At 39.1% G+C, this 16,744-nt stretch overlaps 1 protein-coding gene and 1 non-coding gene across 24 annotated transcripts; one reads left to right on the top strand and one right to left on the bottom strand.

Moving 5' to 3' along the window:
* Nucleotides 1-400: 400 nt before the first annotated feature.
* On the top strand, nucleotides 401-9,269 carry LOC104766832 (lysine--tRNA ligase, cytoplasmic). 23 transcript variants are annotated; one of them, XM_087502567.1, is made up of 6 exons: nucleotides 401-784; nucleotides 1,095-1,191; nucleotides 1,253-1,268; nucleotides 1,407-1,528; nucleotides 1,734-1,771; nucleotides 6,964-9,269. In XM_087502567.1, the coding sequence occupies exon 6, from the start codon at nucleotides 7,101-7,103 to the stop codon at nucleotides 8,208-8,210; it is 1,110 nt and encodes a 369-aa protein (XP_087358693.1). In that variant the 5' UTR covers nucleotides 401-784; nucleotides 1,095-1,191; nucleotides 1,253-1,268; nucleotides 1,407-1,528; nucleotides 1,734-1,771; nucleotides 6,964-7,100; the 3' UTR covers nucleotides 8,211-9,269. The 23 variants fall into 23 exon arrangements, 18 of the variants coding, with proteins under 18 accessions (XP_087358693.1, XP_087358705.1, XP_087358702.1 ...); XM_087502579.1 differs by lacking the exon at nucleotides 6,964-9,269 and adding an exon at nucleotides 2,662-3,124; XM_087502576.1 differs by lacking the exon at nucleotides 6,964-9,269 and adding an exon at nucleotides 2,593-3,124.
* On the bottom strand, nucleotides 7,497-7,603 carry LOC147921055 (small nucleolar RNA R71). Its single transcript, XR_015591842.1, has one exon. It is a non-coding gene; the product is annotated as a small nucleolar RNA R71 (small nucleolar RNA).
* Nucleotides 9,270-16,744: the final 7,475 nt, after the last annotated feature.

Here is a 16,744-nt window from a genome sequence, read left to right as displayed (position 1 = left end):
TCTAAAAACTAAAAGATGCAAACAAACAAAACCCCAGAATCGTTAAATTCATACCTCATCCAGCTTGATTTCACTAAAATTGAACTTCGATTCTCGTTAGAACGTCGGACTCATGTTCTCTTATTTGATTTAGGCTCCTCTCATCTTCAATTTCTCATAGTTGCGATTTACGGTTCATAAATTGGGGATTTAGGGTTTCTGAAAATTAGGAATTTAAAACTGTTAAGTGACACTCGAGTTAACTTAACCACATATCAAACGAAAGTTAACCACCATGAACAGTCTCGTTAAGTCTAATTAACCCGCGGTTGTGAATTGGGTACGCGGCTAAATGTTTGAATATTAATCTGGGCAAAGAAAATAATTAGAGTATTAAACTGGAAGTGATAAAAGTTTGTGTATTAAAGTGGTAATAGAAAAATAGTTGGTATATATTTATGGAATTTTCCGTTCAGAGAACTGTGTCTCTGCGAAGCAAAAATAAGATCCTCCCAGACCCTCTACGTGTCAAAATATGATTGCTGGCGTTTATTTTTTTGATTTTTTCTGCATTTGGTTATCTCTCTCTTTCGAAAGAAACGAGAGAAGAGATGGAGAGAAGAATCGATTTTTCACAATTTGGTACCCAACCCATCGGTTTCCAAATAAAATTGATCTGTTCAATTCTGGGTATTAATCGATTGATTTCTAGGGAGAAGACGACAAAGAGAACGGTGGTAAGAGGGATCGTGGGGAGGAAAAGAGACATAGGAGCAGCAGAGATAAGGAGAGAGAGAGGGATAAGGTTAGAGAAGAATCGAGAGATTAAGAGATCGACCATGGTTGGGATATGTTGTTCTTGTCCTCTAATTATTTCATGGTTGGGTAGTATATAAAATGGCTAGTTTGCTTCCAATTATTTAGTAATGTTGGCTAGTTTGCTTGGGATATAAACGCTTAGTTAAAACAGTCTTGATTTGTCTCTTGTTTTGGTTACGTTGTAGATGACTGAGGAATTGCTCAGTGGTGTGTCTATTACCTCTGCTTCCACTGGTACTGAGTGCTATGTTTACGTTTTGAAACAGAACTTAACATTTTTTTCTTCTTTTTTGCAGGTATGGTGAAGGAATTAACAGGTGACTACAAAATCAAGTATCATGCTAATGGGTACGATAAGGAGCCGATTGAAATAGACTTCACTCCTCCATTCAGGTTAGTCAAATGTTTTAATATGTTTTTGGGAATGAACTCATGATCTTCTTTGTTTTTGTAGGAGGATAGACATGATGGTAATGTTCTTGTTATTCCCTAATAGTATGAATTGGGAAGTTCTGTGATTAGTTCTATTTTACCTATACTTAGTTGACGCAACAATTCTTAATGTTGAAGCTCACATTTTCTTTTTCGTGTTTCCTCTCTCTCGGCAGAAACTGATTTGCGGCGCACAGCTATCTGGATGTCTACAATTTTTCTTATGCTACAGATGCAGTTCCTTGAGAATAGAGTGGCTTTGGAACTTACAAGGTCTGATTATGTTGAAGCAGAAGAGGTATATCATCGGTTATTTTTTTGTTTTTTTAATATTTGTTGTTGCCTCCCTTCACCACTCCACTGTGATACAATTATTTATCTGAGTTAACCAGCTCTGTATGCATAATCGATCAAGCCCCCTCACATTAGGCCCTATTAGCGGTCTTCTCTAGCATCATGCTTTCTTGAAGGAAAATTTTACTCTTTAAGTATCGTTTGTGCAGGCTTTAGTTGAGATGAAAAATTTGTTTACTCGACCAAGGTAAAATTTATAACCTCATGTATATGATAGATAATCTCATGTATAGTTTTTGGAATGAGGTGTTCTATGTGCCTATTTGATATTGGTCAAACTATTTTGATATTGGTATATATGTTTTAAGGTTTTTGTAATGTAATATATTTGTTTTTTTAATATATGTATTCTACTAAACCATAGTTTCTAGTTTTATTTTCCTTATATTGCATACATTATCTAATCAACATTTATACCATAATAAAATATACTTAAAACACAATTTTAATAAAAAGTTTTTAAGACACTCATGTTTAAGGATGACTAATGGAAGGAGATAAAATAAAAACATTGGATTAAGAATCTAAACTTAGATTAATATTTTTTTAAATCTTATTTAAAATTTAAGACACTAAGATGAGTATCACCAATGGGCATGCCTAACACATCAAATATCTACAACTAAATAATATATAAATATTATAAGATGTCAGTAGAAGTTGACGTGCGGTGAAAGTGGGAATATACTAAAGTTTAAGAGGTTATTTTTTTCAAGTCACCGATGTGGGTTTCCAATCTCTCTCTTCTGCCTTAATACTTTGTCCCACATCGCTCATGCCCTATTTTCTTTCCCTTTTCTTTTAAAAAAAGAATCAACACAAAGATAATTTTATGAGTCGGACCAAATAAAGCAAAAAATAGAGTTTGTTGTAAATATTTATTTCGTATGGGTTTATTTGGTCTGAATCATGAACTGATCCTATATTGGTATGTACTTTATACAAGATCTGAGTTGTGTAGTTTGCAAGGATAAACTGACATAAGCTCTAGAGTTTTACTATATAAAGGAAGCTATGGTTGAAGAAACAAGATATGCACAAACGCAGACACATAAGAAGCTTATACATTGGTGGCAGCTACAGGGCACAACGTAGGGTGTTGTGCAGTGCAGATGCAGAGATGTAGAGCGCAGTGCAGAGAGCATGCACAGGGTGTCGTACATGGAGCTTGAAGCTGTTCGCACAAACATGATAAAGGAGCAGAAGCTTGGCTAGAGTCAAAGGGCTGAGAGCCGGACATAACCTTGTCTAGGTTTAAGGTGTCTTCAGGACACTCTGATGAGAGACGAATATGGAGTTGCTTCTTTGGGGTTCTGTAGGTGTTTCAGGGTTATACATGGAGGGGAGAGCTGTACCATAGACATAGAGAGGAGAAGAAGAAAAGTATCTACTATGTGTTTTCTTCTTTGATTGCTTTATAGTAGTTCTCTAAGTTTGTATATGAAACACTGTGTGTAAACTTTGGTTGATTGATAGTGGATGTATGTGGGAGAAGGTTCTCACACGAGATGTACTCTCTACATGAGGGAAACTCGTTAAATCTATGTGTTATGTTTATGTTATACATATTAATCTGTGAAGTAGACAAGGAGTAAGGGCAGAGTCGCGGTATGTGGTTCACTACAGAGGTGAATCGGGGTCTGCAATTCTCAACAAGTGGTATTAGAGCCAGGCTTGGGATTTCACAGATTCAGGCATGACGCCGTAAGCATACAAGGAGGATCCAGAAACTGTTGTAGAAGCCTCGAAGGTTAAATCAATTATGGGGTTGGTTGAAGGTGGAGTTATCAATAGTGTTTGATTCAGGTTCATGGTTGTGAAATGTGAATCAAAGCATCATCTAATAGGCTCAAACTTATCAAAACAAGAGTTCAGTTTTCGCTGCAGTCACAAGGTACTTGTAATGTTTTGTTTTGAAGCGTCTGAATACTCAAAACTGTTTCAGTTTAGGGAATCTAGACACAAGAAGAACACAAGGAAGTAGACGTCTTCAACTATTGGAAAGTAAAGATGGTATTTTTTTTGGTCTGGTTGTTGAAAGTCTGTGTGGTGGTATTCAATGAAGATGGACCAGACAATTTATGTTGAAGTGGTCAGTTTTGAGAGGTGTTGGGTGAATGGTTAAGTCTCAAGAATGAATCAGGTTGTCAGAGATTCGAAAGGACTACAATCAAGGTAGGTTTACAGAGATATGAGAATGCAGAGAGTATCAAGAGTCAAAGTTGCAGTCAGTGAGATTTTCTTTGTCAAGGTGGAGTTTGCTCTTCAAGGTGACTTAAAATCTCTAGAAGACTTTTGTAGACGTTATATGACTGTGCAAGGGTTTAAAAGTAAGTGCAAAAATTTATAAGTCTGGCTCAAGGCGACTGGGGGTTGTGTTTCTGCATTGAAGAGGGAATCAAAATCTGGAAAGTTTTGGTTTGACTGTTTGCATCTACAGAGATGATCTAGTGGATGAATCTTCTGAAGGTATCACTTGCAAGAAGTTTAAGTGTTTTGTTGAAACTTAATGAGGTAGTTATGTGAGTATAAGGAGAATATTCAATAGATCTCAATTGGTTAAAGATGCATGTTATAATAGACAAGATTAGTATAACATTAGTGGGTCTAGTAGCATCGTTAAGTTTCTCAGGAAAGTCACTTACATGGAGGTTAAGTGAAGATTCATTAATGGTGAAGACATATCAAGCTGATGTTGATGAATAATAAGAAAAGGGATTCTAGAGTGAAGCACTAAAGGCTGTTACAAGAAGACTAGCGGAGGTTTTAAAGATGTTGATCGGACATATGTTTTAACATGAGGTTGAACAGGAGGTTGTACTGTCAGTTCGTACAAGCTGGGTTCAAGAGTCAGTTGGTTAAACAGATGGGATGTAAAATCAATCACAAGAGTAATGCATTGGGTTGAGATTGTTTTACAGGATGAATGAGGTATTGTTCAGGTTTGAAGCATGTATGATTCATGTGTTTTGCATGGGATTCAGGAGAGTTTGGTTCAAGCTCAATGCATATGAGGGGAATCAAAGGTCGACCAAGTGAGTCAAGTTGCAGACGAATACAGATGATATACAATCATGATAACAGGTCTATGACGTTTATCAGAAACCATGGAAGAGGTTGTGTGATTGTTTAATCATGTTCTGAGAGGTTGATATCTCAGGCTTTATTGTTCTAATGTTCTAAAGGTTTTCAAGACCAAAGTTTCATAAGCAAGTCACGTGTTACCTGTGGGTGAATCAGAAGTTCTGGTTCTAGGTGGGAGCTTTTGTGAGAAACAAGGGAAATCAAGTAAAGGTCTTCATAAGTGCTTCTAAGATCAGGAGGAACAAGCTTGAAAAAGATGATTCGTGTAAGGAGTTACACGAATTTGTTGTGACAGCTGAAGAGCACCATAAGCTATTAAGAGAAGTTGTCAAGAACAATGGAGAAGATGTATGGCTTCGCAGACTGAAATTTTGAATATAGTTGATATGTATATATTTTGTCTCTCCTTAGCAAGTATTCGTCATGCATTTAGCTAGGATAACTCATTGTTTTGCATCATTTTCTTGTCTCTTCTATATACTTTGCATGTTTAGGTAGTTCTTGCATCATCTTGCATACATTGTGCATTTTGGAATATTTCAGGTGTTTAGGAGATGTCCAGACTGTTGGAACCAAATGGAGGCTAAGACACGCGACTCGACCGACGCACTCCCAAGATTGATGACACGCGACTCGACCCACACTCCTGGGAGAGAAGCAATGCGACTCGACCGACATGCGACTTGGACGTGCTCCCAGGAAGAAGCACCAGCATCCCACTCGACCGACCACGCCAGACATCCGACTTCTTCCACCTCTTTGATCGAGTCGAGTGAAGATTTTATATGGGATTCAGCTTTCAGCGTCTTCATCAAAGTTGTAGAAAATTGAGTCATCTTTCTAATTCCATTTATTTCAAGCCAATCGGAGATGTGGTTCAATAGTTATCATCGTTTTTGTGGATGCGTATACACCCAGCTCGAGCCGACACCACTCCACTCGACCCAGCTCGAGCCAACACCACTCCACTCGACCCAGCTCGAGCCAACATCACTCCACTAGATCCAGCTCGACTCAACGCCACTCCACTCGACCCGTTTCACGCGCACCGACTCAACCGCACACATCAAGAAGAAAGACGCTCCGATTTAGCCAACCCGATTCCCGAACCGACGCTCTATCCTGTTGTTTTATGTTTTAGGGCTTTTCATGTTCTACTATAAAAAAATATTTTTGTTAAGTCTTTACTTGGACATCTCGTTTTTCCAAAAGTTTACCGAGCCACCTAAAACGTTTTGAGATTTTGTTATCCAGAGATCTTTGAACTTATTTAGATTTTGCATTTGATTTCTTCTACAAAGTTGTTCATCTCATTTTTATTTATCTGATGATGCTTGATTCTGCATTTTTTGAGATTGTATCCTTGATGATGGTTTTTAGATCCGAGTAGTGTGATAGTTCTTGAGGATGAGATAGATTAGGTAGAGGATCTTAGTATATAGGGTGTTTAAGTTTAGATTCGTGTGATTCCCTTCTAGACTAGAGTTAGAAATACTAGTTTCTCTCTGATCAATTAGAATTAGTCTTAGACATTTCCGCACCCAAAAGGTGTTTGATGAAATGTCTGACCAACTAGTGCCAGAGACTTGCATTCCTAGCCTAAGAGATTAGTTGTCTAGGGTGTTTGTTGACGTGAATGAACTGATTCGTCATGCCTGCTCGACCATGTTTCTCTAGCGAGAGCTAGGTTTGGAAGTGGTTGAGTCTGAGTAGCTTTTTCCAAGAGATTGGATTAGCTAAGTCGTGATGTTCATTGTTTAGGGATAATTTGTTTGTGGCATGTTAAACACCCTGTAGACTAGGAGACTCCACTGACATCAATTACTCCCATCCTTAAGACTCCTATCTTTATGATTTTTATTGCATTCCTGAGACTGTTTCGGTTCTTGCTGTTTAGTTCACGCTTAGACTCGTTTCTGCTTTGACTCATGTTTACTTCTTGTCATGCATTCTCGTTTCTAGTTCTGTAGCTCATTTCTGTTTTGCAGTCTGATCATTCTAGGATTGTTAGATATAAAAACACTCTTTGAATTGGCTTGACTTGTGATTTCTTGATTGCATCTTGAGTGGTAGCATCATCCCATTTGGATTGACACCTTAAGTACTACAACTAATAAGGTTAATTGAGACCTACTAGGAGACACAAAAATCCTAGTATTAATTTGGTGTCGTTGCCATTTGGGATTCGTTTTGCTACATTTGAGATTTCAAGTTTTGCAAGATTAAGTACTGTTACACTTATCATACTGAGTACTGACTTGTTTTGGTTGTCTGCTTGTTTGTTTTGCGTCTCAGGAACCTGTTGATTGCAACATTGCATGCACACCAGATCAAGAGGACATCAGAATATCCTTCCTGCTATTGACGACATTAATCGGTTGCAACGACCATGACAAGCTCGTACTTTCACTGATCACACCGCACCAGTCACTATGGAACAACATAACGGACCCAATCCGCGACCGCAAAAAATTGGTGTTGGGGATGCACCGAACACTCTTACTCAGTATGCTGGAATCGTCCCTTCTGCTGTGCAGAACAATAACTTCGAAATGAAAAGTGGTCTGATCTCCATGATCCAAGGGAACAAGTTTCACGGGTTGTCTATGGAGGATCCCCTCATTTACTTAGACGAGTTCGACCGTCTTTGCAGTCTCACCAAGATCAACAGAGTGAGTGAGGATGGTTACAAGTTGCGGCTCTTCCCATTCTCCTTGGGAGACAAAGCTCATCAATGGGAGAAAAACATTCCCAAGGGAACCATCACCACTTGGGACGACTGCAAGAAAGCTTTCTTTGCCAAGTTTTTCTCCAACTCCAGAACAGCACGTCTCAGGAATGACATCTCTAGCTTCACTCAGAAGAACTCAGAATCATTCTGCGAAGCCTGGGAGCGTTTCAAGAGTTACCATAGCCAATGCCCACACCATGGATTCAGCAACGAGTCACTGCTGAGCACTCTCTACCTTGGTGTACTTCCAAAGATACGCATGCTGCTTGACACTGCTTCAAATGGCAACTTCCTGAACAAGGACGTAGATGAAGGTTGGCAACTCGTTGAAAATCTCGCCCAGTCTGATGGCAACTATAGCAAGGACTATGATCGCACAGTCAGGGGAGAGTCTGGTTTGGGGGAGAAGTACAAGAAGGATCTCAAGACTGTCAATGACAAGCTTGGTCGCCTCTTGCTAAGTCAGCAGAAGACCATCCACTTTGTATCTGAGGGTGATCATTTCCAAGTTCAAGATGGGGAGGGTGATCAATCTGAAGAGATCAGCTACGTCCAGAATCAAGGTGGATACAACAAAGGTTACAACCCCTATAATACGAACCCCAATTTGTCTTACAGGAGCATCAACGTTGAAAATCCCCATGATAAAGTGTACCCTCCTCAGCAGCAACAACAAGGTCAACAAAAACCTTTTGTGCGTTACCATCAAGGATTCGTGCCTAAACAACAGTTCCAACAAGGTTACCAAACTCCTTTAGGACCACCGCCAAAAATTTGCACCTCAACAAGTTTAGCCTACTCACGCTCCTGATCAGGAAATGAAGCACATGATGCAACTAATTCTTCAAGGTCAAGCTATTGGTTCTCTGGAAACTGCCAAGAAGCTTGCTGAACTCAGTCATCAAATGGAGTGTTCATACAATGATCTGCATGTCAAGTTTGAAGTTCTTAACTCCAAGATGAAGTATATGGAAGGCAAGACTGCTTCTACTTCTACCCCAACACCTGGCCAACTACCTGAAAAGCAGTTCAAAACCCCAAGGACTATGCTACTATCCATGCCATCACCACCCAAACTGTAGATGTACGGCTCAGTGAGGACAATGAGAGTTTAGATGGGGAAGATTTTCTTCAAGATGAAGTTCAGATAAAGGATCTCGTCGAGGTGCTCAAGGATCCAATTGAGTTAGTCAAGAAATCTGATCCTCAAGCTACTAAAGAACCCGCTACTCCCAAGGATAAACCTGTGAGATTCATTCCTCCACCATACAAGCCACCTCTACCATTTCCAGTGAGATTCAAAAAGGAGCTTAATGAGAAGTATAGAGCTCTGTTTGCTAAACAAGTCGAGGATATTGAACTTAGAATGCCTTTGCTTGATGCATTTGCACTTGTGCCTGATATATCATGGTTTTTGTGGGTTTTAACCATGATATAAGGAGTCTTTTAGAGTCTTTTGATTTGTTTTCTAGGATATTTTTGATCTTTTACAGGTTTTCTAGGATTTTAGCATGGATGGAGCAAAGTGAAGCGATTTGGATCATTTTGGAGCAATTCATCAAGGAAAAGAAGTTGGATTCGATTCAGAGTGATGGTGCCCTGTTTTGTATGCGAGAGAAGTCAAGTTTTGGAAGTTTTACAAAGTTGCCCGAAGTTTTCCATAATTGCAACACAAGTCCCTGACGTGTTTTTGGACATATAAATAGTATTTTTAGGTTTTAGAAACCCTTAAGTTTTATTCTTGCAAGTTTTACTTTCTGCAACCCTGTGAGATTTTGAGAGCTTTTGGGAGAGAGAGATCTGAACTGCTTTGAGAGAAGAATTCATGAACTCCCTCTCTACTCTTTTAATTTCAATTGCTCATTATTCAGAATTATGTTTTGTTCTTCATTGAATATGTCTGAGTAGTTTGCTTGTTAGGTTCAGGGTTTTTTACAAGGATTTTATGATTTATTAGATCTGTTTATTTAGGATTCATTATCTTTCTAGATCTTCATCATAGGTTGTTCTTCATATTAATCCTTGATTGACCATCTAGAATTAATAACTTAGGAAAATAAATTGATATGAGAATATAATTGATTTTCCTCATAAAACCTTCTGATGAGCAAAATTACTTTCTGCAAAGAGATTTGATTTAGTAATTTTCTGAACTTATCTAAACCTGTTTTTAAAGCTGATTTTTAACCTAGAATTTTACAAAGAGATTTGGATTTTCTGGTTTTAAATTTAGATAATATTTGCAGTGAGAACTGATTTATTTTACAAAAGTGTTTAGTGTTCTAGATCTGATTTTTAATTGCTTGAATCCTAATTTATTGATTGATTTTAATAATTTGTAATTTCCTGAGAAATTCCCTAGACCTAGCTTTTTAATCCCTTGAATTTACAACAGTTTTATTTTAATATTTTGCATTGCTTTTCTTATTTAAATAAATTTGTTTAGCGTAATCATTAAACTCTATAATTTATTGTGTAGTCTTGAGTCCTTGTGGAATTCGACCCCTAAGTACTGCAGTGATCTCTTAATTTGAGAGAGTAGCTCTAGGGTTTAATTTGAGCATATCAGTGCCTCAATATCAAAAGTTTTTAACTGATTTGGTAACAAAAAGGACCAAAGAGAAGGAGGAGATAGCTAAAGGAGCTCAAGCTAAGGCTCTGGAAGATGAGAGAGTAGTACATGTCATAGGTGGAGTTATTCATGAATGCAAGGCTGTTCTTCAGAAGATGATTATCCCAAAGAAGTTAGAGGACCCTGGTTCTTTCACCTTGCCTTGTTCTCTAGGTCCATTGGCCTTCAAAAAATGCCTATGTGTCCTTGGTGCTTCAGTTAGCCTCATGTCACTCTCTACAGCTCAGAGGCTAGGATTCAACAAATACAAGTCATGCAACCTCCGCTTAATATTGGCTGATAGGACTACTAGACTGCCTCATGGTCTACTAGAGAACCTGCCCATCCAAATTGGACAAACTGAGATTCCTACTGACTTTGTGGTGCTGGAAATGGATGTAAAGCCTAAAGATCCACTAATCCTGGGAAGACCTTTCTTAGCTACAGCTGGAGTAGTCATTGATGTCAAGAAGGGGATGATTGATCTCAATCTGGATAAAAACTTCAAGATAAAGTTTGATATCAAGGACTCTAAGAAGAAACCAACTATTGATGGGCAGACCTTCGTGATTGAAGAGAAAGATCAGAAAGCTGGATTTGACATTTTTGAGAGTGTGAATGAGGCAGAAACTGAGGTTTTGGTAACCAAAGAGAAAACTCAAAGTGTCACTCGACCATTCTCCAACTGAGTGAAGTCATTATCCTCCCTAAGCGTCAAGACCTGCTTCCTAAACCTCACCAACCGCATGATTCAAGTCCTCCCACACTTGACAGTTTGTATGAACTCCAAAATACTAAGATTCTAAGGGATTCAGTGAAAGAGTTAACATCTATGGTGAAGGAGATGAGTGGGCAAATCAAGAAGCTCCAAGGTACAATGAGAAGTTCTCCTCCAAGGAAATTAAGGAAGAGGTTTGGGATAATGAAGAAGAGCTGTTCATTTCTTGTTGAACCTGGGCAGAATGTTAAAGAGTATCTGGCTAGACAAGACATTCTAAAGGGGTCTCCGGAGCCTCTCTATGACCCTCCCAAAGCATAAGAAGTATGCAAAGTCAAGCTCAAAGACTTTAAACAAGCTCACTTGGGAGGAAGTTCCAAAGGTATCACTGCAAAAAAAATTTAGGATCCTTGTGTTTTTTATTTTTGTTTTTAGTTTTCTGGTGTTCAGGAATCTACAGAAGGAAGTATGGGCAACAGAAAAGGAAAAGTGAAAGTAGCAGATTGACCTCTATGAACTCAACGTCAAGACTACTGGAGGCAACCAACGACTCGAACGGATCTGCTCGACTCGACCCTCTCAACGCTCTCCAACTATCCGACTCGACCGCCGTAGCTCGCCGCTTCCCTCGAGTCGACTAGACTCCACTCGATCCGCCAAGTTGTCCCACTCGCTCCATTGAGTTATCTTAGTCCAACGTCATCCCACTCGATCACCGTTCATCGCTGCCATGCCACTAGAGCCAAGATCTTCCCTCTCGACTCACGCATTGAAGACACCCTCAAGTCACGGTGGTTAGACCCGATCGGTTCAGCATAACTGCCTTTGTGCTTTGAGTTAAACATGTTTCAGAGAAGTAGAAAGAGCACTGAACTAATAGATGAAATGAGAGATGCATATGTTTGTGTGGGTGGAGAACGGTCATCGCCTATGTTCATGGCTAAGCGTTTCTTAGAAATGAAGAACTTAGATTGAGCAGAAGATTGAGCATCAAGGAGATTATCAGCCAACAGAGGTTGTGGTGTTATTATCGAACCATTACGTCTCTCGAGTCGATGACATCCAGTGCGACGAGCAGCGGAACTTTTATTAGAACACACAAGGGGTTGAGCAGCAAGTCGTCAAAGCAGCTAAGATCACTCATGCGGATCCAGAAAAGGATGAGGGACAAAGTCAGTTTCACGCTCCTCCTTGGGCGAGCACCGACTCATTCTTCTACTACTGAGGTACTCCTACCTTCCCGTTGTATATACTATTTCATTCATGCATTGTTTTTGTTGTGATTCTCAAATCCTTCTGCAAATTTTTCTTACACAAAAGACTGTGTAATTTAAGTTTGGGGGATGGTTTGAGATGATGTATCTGATGTTGTTTTTTGTGATTTTTATTTGATATTTTTGTATCATATCATGTTTGAGTCTGCATTCATTTCTTTGCATAGAAAAACCAAAAAAAATTTGAAGAAATTTCGAAAATTTCTACAAAAACATAGTGTTCATGTAGTTTGCATTTGCATATTAGGATTGAGTTTAGTGTTATTCATATAGGGTTGTTGCATTTAGCATAGGGGTTGATGATGATTGTAACCTTGTTAGTATGATGGATTCAATAGGATAAGATCAAGGCCCTTATTATTAGTTCTTTGATGCTTGTTGATTGAACTTGAAATGTAAGACTGAACCAGGTTTTGAATTCTCGAAATTGCATTCTAGTCTTTATTGAAGCATATTTTTAATTGACGTCATTCTTTATCTATCTGAACCTAATCCTGACTTGTAATTATCTTATTATGCATTGAAGTCGAACTCATGGATACCATATACATACTTGGATTGTCTTTCACATTTTTTTCCACCCTTGTCAATCCAAGTAGCTGATTCCCATCTTTGGAACAGTTCCCCGCACCCTTAACCAACCGTTCTTTCAAGTAAATTGTATTCTTGAGTGTCAGGCCTTTTCCGAGTTGAGCTTGTTAGAAAGTGTTAGGTTCAAACCGACAAGAGTAGGATCCTGTGTAGTTCTAGTTCGCGTTATCTGGACTAGTAGGACTAGGTGAGAACTTGATTTTGGGTTTTGGGTATGGATTTGGGCAAGAAAAGTGAAGAGTAAAAAAAGAAAGTAAAAGGTAGAAAGGCTTTAGGAGGGGGATGTGTTTTCAAAGTTTACAAGTCTAGTAAAGGATTTGGGTTGAGCAAAGTAAAAAGAGTTATTGGTTCTAGGCATAAAATCAAAAGATTAGACAAAGAAAAAAAAAAGTAAAAATGCTTAAGATGTCTAGAGTCCTTAGAAGAAAAGAAAAAGAACCATAGTGATAATAAAGATTTCCCAATCCACTAGAATGATAAGAAGTGAACTCCTCCTAAGACTAAGTGTAAAGAGTAAGAGAATGAGTTTGAGATGATGTTTCTGATGAAGGGTAGAGATAGGACCAACTTCTGGGTTAGAATGTTAGGACTGAGTTTCCTTGTGGACCTTTGGGTAGACAGGGCGCTGCTCTTATATGTATTACTGGTTTCAACCTTTAGCCCTCTCTTAATCTCAACTCCTTTTCATGAGAGAACCTTATTATTTATTGATAAAACCACTAGAGAAGGAGACCATCTTCGTCTCTAACCTTTCACCCTAGCCAAATGAGGTCAATGACATTGCTTAACTTGATTCACGGTTATCTGTTAATGAATGTTAAAAAGAATGATTGATAGGATTGCATGTGTAGATTAAAGATCAGAATCGTTTCAATAAAGTTTTTTAATAAAGTCCCTTCACCATGCATCATAGAACAAAAAACAAAGACATTGATTCTAACTACTCTATTCAGCATGTTTTAGGTTCTGAGACCCCATCTTCACACTTCTCTTCCATACTTTGTTCTTGATTGTTTGCTTGAGGGCAAGCAAAGAATAAGTTTGGGGGAGTTGATATATCTATATTTTGTCTCTCCATAGCATGTATTCATCATGCATTTAGCTAGGATAACTCATTGTTTTGCATCATTTTCTAGTCTCTTCTATAAACTTTGCATGTTTAGGTAGTTCTTGCATCATCTTTGCAAACATTCTGCATTTTGGAATATTTCAGGTGTTTAGGAGATGTCCAGACTGTTCGAACCAAATGGAGGCTGAGACACGCGACTCGACCGATGCACTCCTAGGACAGACGACACGCGACTCGACCGACTCACTCCCAAGACTAACGACACGCGACTCGACCGACGCACTCCCAAGACTGACGACACGCGACTCGACCGACGCTCCCGGGAGAGAAGCAATGCGACTCGACCGACATGCGACTTGGACACGCTCCCAGGAAGAAGCATCAGCATCCCACTCGACCGACCACGCCAAACATCCGACTTCTTCCACCTCTATGATCAAGTCGAGTGAAGATTTTACATTAAAATTGTAGGGAATTGAGTCATCTTTCTAATGCTGTTTATTTCAAGCCAATCGGAGGTGTGGTTCAATAGTTATCATCATTTTAGTAGATGCGTATACACCCAGCTCGAGCCGACACCACTCACTCGACCCAGCTCGAACCAACACCACTCCACTCGACCCAGATTGAGGCAACATTACTCCACTCGACCCAGCTCGAGGTGACTACACTCCACTCAACCCGTTCCACGTGCACCGTCTCGACCGCACACATCAAGAAGAAAGACGCTCCGACTCAGCCAACCCGATTCCCCAAACGATGCTCTATCCTGTCGTTTTATGTTTTAGGGCTTTTCATATTCAACTATAAATACATTTTTGTTAAGTCTTTACTTGGACATCTTGTTTTTCCAAAAGTTTACCGAGCCACCTAAAACGTTTTTAGGTTTTGTAATCCAAAGATCTTTGAACTTATTTAGTTTTTGCATTTGATTTCTTCTACAAAGTTGTTCATTACATTTTTATTTATCTGATGATGCTTGATTGAACGTTTTCTGAGATTGTATCCTTGATGATGATTTTTATATCCGAGTAGTGTGATAGTTCTTGAGGATGAGATAACTTAGGTGGATGATCTTAGTATGTAGGGTGTTTAAGTTTAGATTCGTGTGATTCTCTTCTGGACTAGAGTAAGAAATACTAGTTTCTCTCTGATCAATTGGAACTAGGTCTTAGACATTTCCGCACCCAAAAAGTGTTTGATAAAATGTCTGACCAACTAGTGCCAGAGACTTGCATTCCTAGCTTAAGAGATTAGTTGTCTAGGCTATTCGTTGACGTGAATGAACTGGTTCGTCATGCTTGCTCGACCATGTTTATCTAACGAGAGCTAGGTTTGGAAGTGGTTGATTCTGAGTAGCTTCTGCCAAGAGATTAGATTAGCTAAGTTGTGATGTTTATTGTTTAGGGATAGTTTGTTTGTGGCATGTTAAACACCCTGTAGACTAGGAGACTCCACTGACATCAATTACTCCCATCCTTAGGACTCCTATCTTTCTGATTTTTATTGCATTCCTGAGACTGTTTCGGTTCTTGCTGTTTAGTTCAAGCTTAGACTCGTTTCTGCTTTTACTCATGTTTACTTCTTGTCATGCATTCTTGTTTCTAGTTCTGTAGCTCATTTCCGTTTCGCAGTCTGATCATTCTAGGATTGTTAGATATAAAACCACTCTTTGAATTGGCTTGACTTGTGATTTCTTGATTGCATCTTGAGTGGTAGCATCATCCCATTTGGATTGACACCTTAAGTACTACAACTACATAAGGTTAATTGAGACCTACTAAGAGACATACAAAAATCCTAGTATCAATAGTGACAGTCATGAGACAATCTTAGGATTCGATAGGTGCTGGGAATTTCAAAGCAATGTCAGAGGATGGCATTGGAGAACTAAAAGGAACATCAATGGTTGGTTGTGTTCTGTATTGATTACCAAGGAAACAAGGTTGTTAAGGGTTTCTTCAGAGTTGTCAGATTCAATGGTTCAGAGTTCGTCTACAAGTAGGATAAAAGTCATCAGGAGAAGGATGCTTGAGGGAGAGTCATGAATCTCTTGGAGTTTTTGAAGATGAAGTTGAAGATTCCTAAGGTCAACAAACATAAGGATCATTGGAAGTTGCAGGTTCTTTAAGAGAATACAAGTTTTGTTTTTTTCTTCTCAAGAAAGAATCAACACAAAAGGGATTTTTTGAGTTGGACCAAATGAAGCAAAAGGTGGAGTTTCCTGTATATGTTTGCTTCATATGGGCTTATTTGGTCTGAACCATGAACTGGACCTATATTGGAATGTAGCCATACATGATCCGGGTTTTGTAGTCTGCAAGGGTAAACCGACATAAGCTCTAGGGTTTCACTATATAAAGGAAGCTAGGGTTGAAGAAACAAGATATGCGCTAACGCATACACATAAGAAGCTTATACACTGGTGGCAGCTGCATGGCACAACACAGGGTGTTGTGCATGGCATATGTAGAGATGCAGAATGCAGTGCAAAGAGCATGCGCAGGGCGTCGTACATGGAGCTTAAAGTTGTTCGTAGAACCATGATAAAGGAGCAGAAGCTTGGCTGGGGTCAAAGCGCTGAGAGCCAGACATAACCTTGTCTAGGTTTAAGGTGTCTTCAGGACACTCTGATGAGAGACGAAGGTGGAGCTGCTTCTTTGGGGTTCTGGAGGTTTTTTAGGGTTACACATGGAGGGGAGAGCCGAACCAGAGACATAGAGAGGAGAAGAAGTAAAGTATCTACCATGTGTTTTCTTCTTTAGGTTTCTTTCTATTAGTTCTCTAAGCTTGTATATGAAACACTGTGTGTAAACTTTGGTAGATTGATAGTAGATGTTTGTGGGAGAAGGTTCCCACACGAGATGTACCCTCTGCATGAGGGGAACTCGTTAAATCTCTGTGTTATGTTTATGTTATGTATGTTGATATGTGAAGAAGACGAAGAGTAGGGGCAGAGTTGCGGTATGCGGTTCACTACAGAGGTGAATCAGAGTCTGCGATTCTCAACAATATCATTCCTAATTGCTTTTTGTAGACCATGTATTAGTCTTTGACTTTAGAACTATTAGTCTTCAACAAT

This window comes from Camelina sativa, chromosome 19, assembly GCF_030686135.1.
Source record: "Camelina sativa cultivar CO46 ecotype springtype chromosome 19, ASM3068613v1".
Lineage (NCBI taxonomy): Eukaryota > Viridiplantae > Streptophyta > Magnoliopsida > Brassicales > Brassicaceae > Camelina > Camelina sativa.
The sequence above is the reverse complement of the archived record's forward strand: the minus strand, read 5'-3'. Positions and strand labels throughout refer to the sequence as shown.

Coding starts and splice junctions, on each gene's coding strand:
- LOC104766832 (XM_087502564.1), top strand. CDS start 7,101: ATGGAACAACATAACGGACCCAATCCGCGACCGCAAAAAATTGGTGTT.